The following is a 10,917-nucleotide window of genomic DNA, read 5'->3' on the forward strand; positions in this document are numbered from 1 at the left end:
AGGACCAGGGGAGGAAGTGCCTGGATAGAGGCAGCTAGCAGGGTCCATGCTCTGCAAGGTACCACCATCAGTAAAGCAAGCTCCAGTCTCCAGGATTGCTTCCCCACACTGCCATGGACTTCCGGACTCCTAGCAGGTCTCCCCATCTCTGCTTACCTCTCAATTAGGGTAATACCCTGACCTCCCCATCCAGACTTTAGATTGTTGCAGAGATTAAAATTATCTTTATCTCCCCTGTTTTAAGTAGAAAGCTACAAATTCCTTAGCTGGAGGACAGGCCTTGGTTTTACCTGCTGGACTTAAATGCTTGGGAGATGCATTTGGAAAGGGGTGGTCTTCACACCAGGCATTATTTCCAGTTCCCTGCCCAGATGCCCTGTTGTGCAGGATGCCAGCAGCCAGAGGCAGGAAATCAGCCCCCAGATGTGCTCTCATTCCCTTGATGGGGGCAGGCTCCATCCCCACCCCCTACAACCAAACTACCTCTGACCAAAACAGAGCTCGCAGGCCTCAGCCACCCAGTCACAACAGTGCAGCTGTGGCAGGAGAGCTGCAGTAATTCCCTCCTGGATCTGGCCACCCCCATCACTAAAGGGCTAGCACAATACCAGAGGGAAGGGGGAGCGCAGCACCCGCCCCCGCACTGTCCCCAAAGGGTCTGTGAGGGGGACAGAGACCTCGCAGCACATTTATTCCGCTCCATCCATTTGAGAGGCACGCTTCAAGGGGCTTTTTGCCGTCAGAGGCGGGTGCACCAGGACAGGAAAAGAACAAAGGGAGGCACCGGCACCCCCAGCCCTTTGTCTGAGCGCAGAGGAGTTCACCTGCAGGGAAAACCTGCTCCCACCGCAGAGGCAGCAGCTCCACATGGATTCAGATGGGGAGAGGGATGCGGCCCCCCCTTGTAGCAGGAGGATAATGAGCAGAAGGACGCAATCACATTACCCTCTCCCCTTGCCACACGCACAAGCCCATTACAGTGCACACCAACCCCCCCGACTTACCAACAACCCAACAACAGCAACCAGCAATAAAAACCATTGCCACAGAAATATCAACCCACCCCCCAGTGTGATCGATCTGTGTCTGCGTGTGGCCCAGCACCAGACCCTGCAGCTCGGCTCCACCGACCAGGATTGACTGGGAGGGAAGGGGGTGGGAGGGAGACTAGTTTCCAGGGGATGGGGTTTTAAAGCCACACAATAACTGGCTCAAATGAGGGTTTAGATTAAGCTGTCGTATGGCAAGGGAAAACACTGCCTCCATTAGGACATGCAGGATTTTTCTTCCCTTTCTCCAAAGCTACAGTTCTAGGATGAAGCTTCCAGGTCTCCCAGGCAGGGAGAGGAGAACTGGGTGACGCCGAGCAAATGGGGGATCCTGAACAGGGAGAGATGGGTGGAGGGAAGAAAAGGCAGATCAGCCCTCCCAAAGCCTCAGATCATACAGTCGGCTGCTCTGACAATGTTTACTCATATTTCAGAGAGACACAGCCATCCGGAACATCACTGCCTGCCAACTGCCTCATCTGGAGCCATCCACAGCTCGGCTCTTCCCAGCCCACTCCAGAGACAGCCCCCCCATCAAAGCATCCACACAGCAAGAAACTGAAAAAGGAAAAGTAGGGGTAAGAAACAGAGAAATTAAATTAATTCATGTTTTGGGCTTTTTTTAACAGTTCTGGTACATCATCTCAGCAAACGGATGACTTGGAGTGTGCTTGGAGTGCAACAGCACCGCTGCAGAGTGTAGGGCACCGCGCTGAGCTGGGAACTTCTGCTCATGTTACCATCACAAGAGAATCACAAGACAGAAGAAGGACAACCATGATGCCCTGGTGAGAACAGGCTGAAGCTGTCCTTATCAGAAAGGAGCCAGGACTGAGAACCTCTTCCTTGAGTTCATCTGGGGGACATATGTAAAAACTTTTGCGTGCATCCAGTCTCTCATGCCTGTGAATAACCATCCCTCCCTCCATACTGGGGACCAGACATCTCCTCCTCCCATTCCCAAGTATGCTGGATGTAGCTCTCCCAGGAAAAGGAGGGGTAGCTGCCTCTGTCCTTCCATGAAGGAAAGGGAAGGGCAGGACATCCCTGGTCCTGCAAATTTCACAACTCCCCACCAGTCCCCCAGCATCTGCCTCACCCTCTCTTCCAGCAAACAGAGGTTCATTGCAGGAAATTGGCTATCATTGCAAGCAAGCTCAGCAGCTCTGAGTCCTCTGTGCCATCCCCCTTACTTCAACCTGACCAGCATCTCCTCAGCCTACAGGCTGCTGATAAATGCAAGAAGTTGACAAAGTCACCAGAACCTAGCCTAGATGCATAGCATTTTATTTTTTTTTAAAAGCAAAAAAGCCAGGCCAGACCAGATTCTGCCCCGAAGCCTGTGTGGCAAAGCAAAATCCTGCTCCAAGTGTTTATTTATAAATCCGTACATACATGTACATTTGAATTCTGACAGAATTAATTCTGGCATCCAGCTAATTCAAAGCATTCCTCCCCCATCACACTACTGTTGCAGGCCAGCCCTGCACAGAAGCTGATTATAAAATGCTGCACTAGCCAGGCATTTCTGCAAAGGCTTGTGCTATTGAGCATTCAGTCTTTCCTTGCTTGGCTATTTCATTGTTTCGGTGTCGATCCCTCCTCTCTTGCCCTGTGTTTCCTGGTTACTTTTGTCCCTGCTCTGGAAGCACTGCTGCTCTCAGCCCTATTTCAGTGTCAGATTGAAAAAAAAACCCCAAAGACAATTACATGAAATTAAAGAGAAGAAAAGAAGAAATTATCACCATGTACCAAGATTTCCAGTAAACAGATAGGTAACGAGCAAAAAATAGGCCAATATGCTGCAAGGCAAGCTGCAGACAGCTCTGGGGATAGAAAGCCCGCTGCCCGCCTCCCAAGTACAGCTAAGAAATCCCTGTGTGGTCACACGCTGTCCTCTGGAGCAGAGAGGAGAGAGGTCAGGGCAGCCAGCACTGTAAGAGCCTCTTTATTCTTGGGCAGTTGCACGAATCTGATCGCTTGTGCCCTTTGTGAGACATGGAAATCTGCCTTCTCCTCCCACCCCCTTCGCCAGCCCCTCTTCTGCTCCTCCCGCAACTCCTTGGCTCCAGAGGCAAAGACCAAAGCAGCAGAGAGGCTGTGGATGCCCCTCTGGCAGGACCAGTCCCGGATGAGCACGCGTGAGACCTTGAGAACAGCGCTTTGTTGGAGCAAAGGGGAGGGGAGAAGAAGGGAAGGAGACTCCTGGGGCTTGTGCATTCCTTGCAGGGCTCACCCAGACTCCCTCGTGTGAGGCACGAGGCTGAGGGGTGGTGAGAAGTCCAGGGTGTCCCACTGCAGTTCATGCCTCTCCTATTTCTCCCTCTCCATCACGCTCATGGGCTTGAGGAGAACAGCATGCCGATCACCTCCATGCCAGCAGACACATGACGCTCACATTAAGTATCACGCGATAGATTTAGATTAAACAAGGGTCTGGGCTAAGTTCGTTATGCCTTCATCATCAGACAAAGCTGGGCTTAGACCTCCTAGTTCAGAGACCAGACCAAGACACCTCTGTCTCAGGGGCTCATTTGAAGTCGCTGCTCAGGGAGGGCTTCAAGGTGGAAAGCTCTAGGTAGGCCAGGGCAGTCTGGTGAGCAGGGCTGTAAGCCTAGGCTAAATATTGTTGCTATTCCTTGCAACCAAGCTCAAGGTCCTCAGGTGAACCTTTCCTTATCTCTCCTCTTTCCACCTCACTCTCTGACAGCTCCTATCCGCACTGCATTGTCCCCTATGGGAAGAGAGCATTCTCCACAGCAGCCCCTGTCCTACTCCTTTACCAAGGCTGTCCCCTCCACACAAGTCTCCTCCCTCCCACCCAACCCACCAGGCTGTCTCCCACATCCTCCATCTCTGCTGTCACTTCTCGGATTGACTCTACACAAAAGACTTGCAGCTGCAGGTCTGGAGCAACCAACCACGGGCAATCTGATGGGCTAAGGGCACAGAAAATGTTCAAGCTTAGCAGGAAAGCAGCGGGGAAAAGCCCTTAATCCAAACCCTGCGGAGGCAGGAGACTGCTCCAGTTCAGCCAAAGATCTGGGACTGCCAGGATACCCACTGCTGCTTGGCCAGCAAACCCAGAGGGGTTTGCAGCAGAGTGGCTCAGCCCCACCAGACCTCTCTAGGGCAGCTCAGGCTGCTACGGGTTGAACTGAAATCTGCTGCCCCTGACAACACTGAGCAGCAAAGCCTGACAGATCGATGTGGTGAGTGGCACGGAGCTTGGAAGCCAGGCTAGGTGGGTGCTGGGATTTCTGCCACTGCCCAAGGCCCAAGAAGTCAGTGCTCATCATGGCAGCGTGACCAACTGACAGCATCCCAGGGCACAATGATCAGCCACATTTAGGAGCACAGTACCATATTCCTGAGGCCCCTGGGCAGGAATTAGGGCATAAGCAAAGCCAGGGAAGGAAAGACCTGGGTTAGGCTGACCTAATCCTTGGGCTGGGCTGGCAGTTCAGCTCGGGGGTGCTGCTGGACGTTCAGATGGCAGGCACAGGGAGAAGCTGCACAACTCCTGCTTTGTAGGACCTGCTGCAAAAGTTGTCTGGGGACCGGGTATGCTCAAAGAGTGCCACAGCAAACGCCTGCCAGGCACCAGCCACACCACCTACAGCCACGAGAGCTAAATTAGCACTCAAGCACTTGGGCACTTGTACTCACAATGCCTGCAGTGAGCTGCGTGCCGTGCTCCTCATAAACAAGTCATCTGGAAAATAAGTAAGCCTGTAAAAATCCAGTCCATCACAAGTTACCAAACCTGTTTCAGAGTAAAACAACCTAGAGCAGCTCATGCCAGAAGGCTGGCAGTGAAGCTGCTATCAAGCTTCCCCATGAGTGGGACTGCCTTGGTCCCAGCAAAACATCCCTGGCACCGATGACAGCATAGGGATGCCACATGGGACTTTGTGGTGGCCAAAGCTGGCAAAGAATCAGAATTTCTGGTACAGATTTGACATCCATCTCTTCCTGTGCTCCTACCAAGCACTCACTTTTTCTTGTTCTCGTAATTTAGAAAGCACATGAGTTGGCTTTATGTGGGGTGCTGCCAAAAAAGAAAGCCCAAACCCACTGAGTTGCAGATGGAGTCAGCAGCCCGGTCCCTGTCCCCCTGGATTTGCTAAACATGCACTGCTCTGTGGACAGTGCTGGATGCTGCTCCTACACACCTGCAGGAGGATTCCCAATGCTTTCCTCCAGGTCTCAGCACCACAATGCATTTTCTCCCGCTTAATGTTCAAAGCCACCAGAGATCTTCAGAATGTGAAGGGATTTCTAGGAAGCTCAGACAGGGAGAAATTTATCTCCTTCCCCCAAAACAAAACAGAAGCAGAGTCTCTCTACCCAAGCCCTTTTCCACTGGTGGCACCTCTAGCTGACGAGAGGCAGCTGGGAAACCTCTGAGCGAGCTCAGACGTACCTGGCCTCAATCAACTGTGTCCCACACAAAGACAGGGCAACCATGGTAATACCCCACAAGTGAGTCTCTTTCCCTGACTGCTGACTTCTTACCCATACTCCATTCCCAGCAATGTATTTTCCCCCTTTTTGAATGGGGAAAAAAGAAAAAGCAACACATCAACCTCGCACTGGAGCAACTTTCTTTTTCAGCCTTAGAAGCAGGTTCCCCTGTGCACGCAGGAGGCACGTGGCTGGGGCAGCAAAGGCAAAGATGGAAGAAAAACTGTTTCATTTTGAGACCTTGACACAAACAAAATGAGAAGAAGCAAAAAAAAAAAAAAAAAAAAAAAAAAAAAGAAAAAAGGAAAAAAAGAGAAAAGAGGGTGCCTTGTTGGCTTTTCTTCCCCCCCCTCCTCTTTAAGCGCTACAAAAACAGGAAACAAAGGAGAAAACATCTCACGGGGGGAAGGGGAGGTAAGCGCTTTATACGCCCACGAAAGAAAGATTAACCACATATTTTATTTACTGTTTGTATTACAGTTGCACCGTAGAGTTCAACTAATTCCGAGCCAGGGCTCTGTGGGTTTGTGCAGCACCTAACGCTGAGCAGGGTCCTTCCTCCAAACCCACCAGGCGCATGTTCTGCTTCAGGCAAACCCTGCACAGACACCCCCCTTCCTCTGGCAGACACCCACCTCCAGCCCCCTTCACCCAGCCAGAGCACTTCTGCCCCAACTGCCAGCCCAGCTGACAAAGTGCTGGTGCTGTCCCCAAGGAGTTTTGAGCCCCTTTTCCCCTTCAAACCGGTCTGTAACCAGGGGTAAGGTGCCCTTTGAAGCAGGTTGGCCACACAGCCAGAGGAATAAATGCTAAAAAAGCAGAGTTTATGGGGAGCATGTTTGCAGGCTCCAGTCCCTCCTCTGGACCATGTGGGACATCCCCTCCACAGCGAGTTGATGTTGCAACCCCCACACTTGCGAGTCCCCCGCACCAAGGTCAGGGCTCCGATCCTCCCAACTTTGACTCATTTCTCAATTAACGGCTTTCTGAACACAAGCCACACACGGAACAAACCTCTCACAATGGGGCCTCCCCCGGACCTCCCAAGCCCAGCGTTACTCATCTGCCCCCCAGTCCCAGTCCATCTTTTCTCGGGATGCTCCAAGTGCGGCTCACCGCCGCTGCAGGGTGAGCAAGCAGCCAGGAATCCCGGGCCTGGCTCCCGCAGGCGGGAAGCCGTCACCAGCTGAGCTCATGCACCCTAATTCGGGAGCCAACGAGGCGAGGCCACCTTCCTTGCTGGCTGGCAACTGGCAGCTTTCAGCTGGAGACCTAGCCACGGCCGTGGAGCAAGGGCTGGCAACCTGCTGGGTGCTGTTCTCAGGGGCTCATCCCTACTCCAGCCACTTTATGGAAGAACTGATTCAACTATAGAGAGGATCCTTTGGGCACACCGTCCCCCAGCTTGGTGCTGTCCTTCATTGACCCAGACTCTGTGCACCCAACGGAGCCACGCGCCCAGCGGGAAGAGACAAGCTTATCATCACAGAGAAAGGAAATTAAGATAACGTGGTGATGGAGGTACCGAGGGATTTGGCCAAGGTCACAAAATAATTCCATGGCTCTACGACACAACCGTCTAACACTTTTGGTGTCTGGCCACATATCCTAAAATTTCAAGCCAGGGCCAAAATCCAGCCTAGGCAGTGGCAGATTTCTGCCAGGTCATTAGCAGTGTGCATCCGCAAGAAGCGGCGAACATCCAGCCATAACAACGGCAGCAACAACAAAAAAAAACAGGCAGCAAGAGCGGGAATAAATGAGATCAAAGTGTCCTGGAAAAGGACCTGGAAAAATAGTTTCGGTCCCTGGCTAAGGCTCCTGGGAGATGCACATGAGAACCCCATCCCAGCCCTGCACAGCCCTCCCGAGGTGGCTCCCCACCCTGGCAGAGGGAAACCAAAATGACTCCCTATAAATAGAAGCAGAAAAGCACTTCTCCAGAAGACTGACTGGGTCTTTCCCCTTCCAGCGTGTGTGGCGGAGCTGCTGGCACCTCCGCGGAGGTCGCTGGTTTTCCCCCAAAAAACCTGGAGAGGAAAATAACCTTCTTGTGAGCTCAGGCTGGCTCCTCTCTACACAGAGCTGCACCCCCCCGCCCCACTCCCAGGCCTGGCCATCCAATTGGAAAGTAATTATACTGCAATTTTTATTTATGACTTCTTCGGTTTTTTTTATTGCTAAATGGTGACTCATTTTGGCAACATTAAAATACACAGGAAATCATCCCCATTTTACAGTAATCACCATTCAATTCATTGTTAAATATTTATTCGGCAGACAAGCGCCGAGCCTCTTTCGAAGGGTCGGAGGGGGAGCGGAGGGGCAACCCTGAAAAGGGGGAAGGTGGTAGAAGGGTCATGGCAGGGCTGGCCGCAGGGCTGGTAAATGCCCGCCAGAACTGGAGGGTGGGGAGCCAGGGGTGAAAGCTCCTGCCAGATGGCCTGGCCAAGAGCAAAACACAGACCCGCTTTCCCTCGAATCCAGGACAAGAGCCCAAACTGCTCTAGGGAGAGAGGCAGCCCTGTGCCCCCAATAAAAAACCACATTATTTGGCCAAACCCCAAGACCGAATCCCCACCAGTGAGACGTCATGGGTCTCTGACACGTCACGGGTCTCTGACACGAAGCTCTTCCATTGCCAGGGGGAAGAGGATGGCGGCCACCGGCCCCAGTGGGAGGCAGAGGGAAGAGCAGGCAGTTTGACATTCACAGGCCTTTCAATGGACAGGGTCTGCTCCTGCAGCCGCTTTGTCCTCCCAGGAACCCCAGTTTTAGGATGACTCGACCTCGGCTGCAGGCAGCTGTTCTGCCTTCCCCCAAACAGCTGCATAGCCCGGCACAAACCTGGCAGACGGCCCCTCCAAATGCCCCTGGCCCAAGACTGCAACCCTTCCCTACAGAGTGCACACCCAAGGGGCCGTAGGTCCCACAGCTCAACAGCTACAAAGGCCCCCCATCACAGACACCTTCCCTGGGGAGTCCCCCTGGCACCCACGGGCTCCGTCACTGCTTGGCTGGGAGGCCACCCAACATGTCTGCCACAGGGGACCCCAGGCAGAAGGAGGAGCACTGCCAGGATGGATTTTGTGTAGGTCCTACACAAACACAGGGGAACAGACACGGCAGGGAAGAGGGCAGCTGGGTGGTCCCCAGGCTGGGCAAACCCGAGTGATCAGGATGGTTGGACTCACCCGGATCTCATTGCGGCGGATCTCCACGTCGCACACCGAGTGTCCCTGGTGGGCCCCGCTGTAGTAGCAGCAGAACTGGCAGACAGCCACCTGCTCGGCCTCGCAGTGGTACAGGCGGTAGGCGTTGTGCTGGGGGCAGCTCCAGGCCCTCACGTCCTCCGCCTCCACCAGGAGATGCCCCCGGGCCGTGGAGGGCTGCTGCAGGTGGGTCTGGACGTGGGACTGGCAGCACGGAGCCTCGCACCTCAAACAGATCTTCTGGGCCGGCAGCGGCGGGCCCCGGCGGCAGAAGACGCAGTGCAGGACTGAGGGGGGCTTCTCCAGGTTGAGGGAGTTGAACTTCTCCACGATGTTGGTGAGCTTCAGGTTCTTCTCCAGGTTGGGCTTCTGGTTGTAGGCCTGGTTGCACTCCGGGCACCGCACCAAGCCCGACTCCTTGGCCCACGCCTCCCCGATGCAGCCCCGGCAGAAGTTGTGCTTGCAGGGCAGCTGGACCGGCTCCACAAAGACATGCAGGCAAATGGGGCAGATGAGCTCCTCTTCGAAGCAGTTCTTCCAATTCTCGGCCATCTCTGCCGGCAGCTCTGTCGACGCTTCCCCCCAGCCGCTTCGGTCGCTCAGTGCGGTCTAGGGGCGGACGCCGGGGTCTGTCCTCCCTGAAAGGGGAAGGCTGAGGGTGAACGGACAGGCTCCCCCCTCCCCGCAGCACACGCCATAAATAATAAACCGCAGCAGATTTTAAAATCGGGGATAAAATAAGCCACAGAGCAGCACTCTAGGAATATCCGGCAAGAAAATGCAACGTCCCCATCGCTTCGTTAAAAAAACAACACAAATGGTCAAAAAACCCCAACCTGATTCTGTTGGACTCACAGCCCAAAGTCCCCCGCTAAAAGCCATTTGCTCCTTTTTACCCCAGAAGGTGAACTGAAACTTACCAAAGGTTGAAAAAAATCCATACAAAATCCAGCAGCAGAGTCCAAGTTCCATATAAAGCTCCTAAATTTAGCACTCCGGATCAGATTTTTCTTTTCTTAGGTTTGCAACTGACATTCAATATTTTAAAGGGACTTTTGTCCCCCACCAAACCTGGCCAACAGCTGAGGGCAGCGACTCGCTCGAGCTTTTTTTTCCCCTTCCCTGTATTTCTCCTCCCTCTCCCCCTGATGGGAGTTGGGAATCAGAGTCTTTTAAAGGAAACAGATCAAAGGGTTAAGATCCAAAACGGGAAAAGGAGGAAGATTAAAAAAATAATAATAATAGCGACGATGACGATGGCGGAAAAACGAATTCTCTCTGCGGCCCCCGAGATTTGCTTCTAAATCGGAGGAGCAGCAAAAAAAGCTCTCTCGCCTGCTTCGAGATTACGAGGTCTTGAATGGGAGAGCTCGGTCATTCAGAGCAAACGCCAGCCCAGCACAGCCCGCCCAGCTCCTCCAACGCTCCCGGAGAGGGATGGGAGAGGGGACGGGCTTTGCCACGGGGGGTTCTGAGCCCCGCGGACCCCAAATCAACCTGCTCTCACTTCCCACCAGGGCTGGGGGGAAAAATGCGCCCGCAGGGTCCGTCCTAGCCCGCTCTCATGGCCGGCCCGGGGGTCGCAAGCCCCCGACGGTAACAATGCTTCGGACGGCGCCCGAGCCGGCGGCGGAGCGCTGCCTTCCCCGGCGCGGCCCCGCCGGGAAGGGGCGAGGCGGCGGCGGGCAGCCGGGAGGAGCCGGCCGGAGCGAGCGGTTCCGGGAGAGCCGAGTCAGCTCTCAGCCATCTTGAGCTGCCCGGCTGAGAACGGAGACCGGGAGCGCGTTAAAAATAAAATCAAATTTAAAAAATTAATTAAAAAAATAAAAAGAAAAAAGGGTATTTAAAAAAAGAAATTATAAATAAAGTCACCAGAACAACCCCGCTCCCGGGAGCCACTTCCTCCGCCTGCCCAGCGAGGCTCTGCGGAGGGGCTGCGGGGCCAGGCGAGCCCGAGCCGAGCCGAGCCGTCCCGTCCCGGCGGGGCCGCTCAGCACAGCCCCCCGCGCCCGCCCCCGCCGCCTCCTCCAGCCATCTTGGGGTCGCCCTGGGCGCCGGAGCCCCACGCCCCGGCTTCCTCCCGCCGCCCCCGGGGAGGCGGCCGCGGCCGGGGAGGGGGGGGAACGCGGAGCTAAGCGGGCGGGGGCGCGGAGCCCCGCAGCGGGAAGGGGAAGGGGGGGCGGCGCCTC

The 10,917-nt window shown here is 54.5% G+C and overlaps 1 protein-coding gene across 1 annotated transcript in view; it reads right to left on the reverse strand.

Annotated features, from left to right (window-relative positions):
* Positions 1-10,867, reverse strand: part of TRIM8 (tripartite motif containing 8) — a 30,407-nt gene extending 19,540 nt beyond the window's left edge. The window contains exons 1-2 of the mRNA XM_041461490.1: positions 9,649-10,867; positions 8,711-9,366 (exon numbers count right to left, since the gene is read on the reverse strand). Of these exons, the coding sequence (XP_041317424.1) occupies positions 8,711-9,280 (570 nt within the window). The 5' untranslated portion in view covers positions 9,281-9,366; positions 9,649-10,867. The remainder of the gene's footprint in view (positions 1-8,710; positions 9,367-9,648) is intronic.
* Between the last annotated feature and the right edge of the window lie 50 nt (positions 10,868-10,917).

Source organism: Pyrgilauda ruficollis, unplaced genomic scaffold, assembly GCF_017590135.1.
Source record: "Pyrgilauda ruficollis isolate IOZ18807 unplaced genomic scaffold, ASM1759013v1 scaffold15, whole genome shotgun sequence".
Classification (NCBI taxonomy): Eukaryota; Metazoa; Chordata; class Aves; order Passeriformes; family Passeridae; genus Pyrgilauda; species Pyrgilauda ruficollis.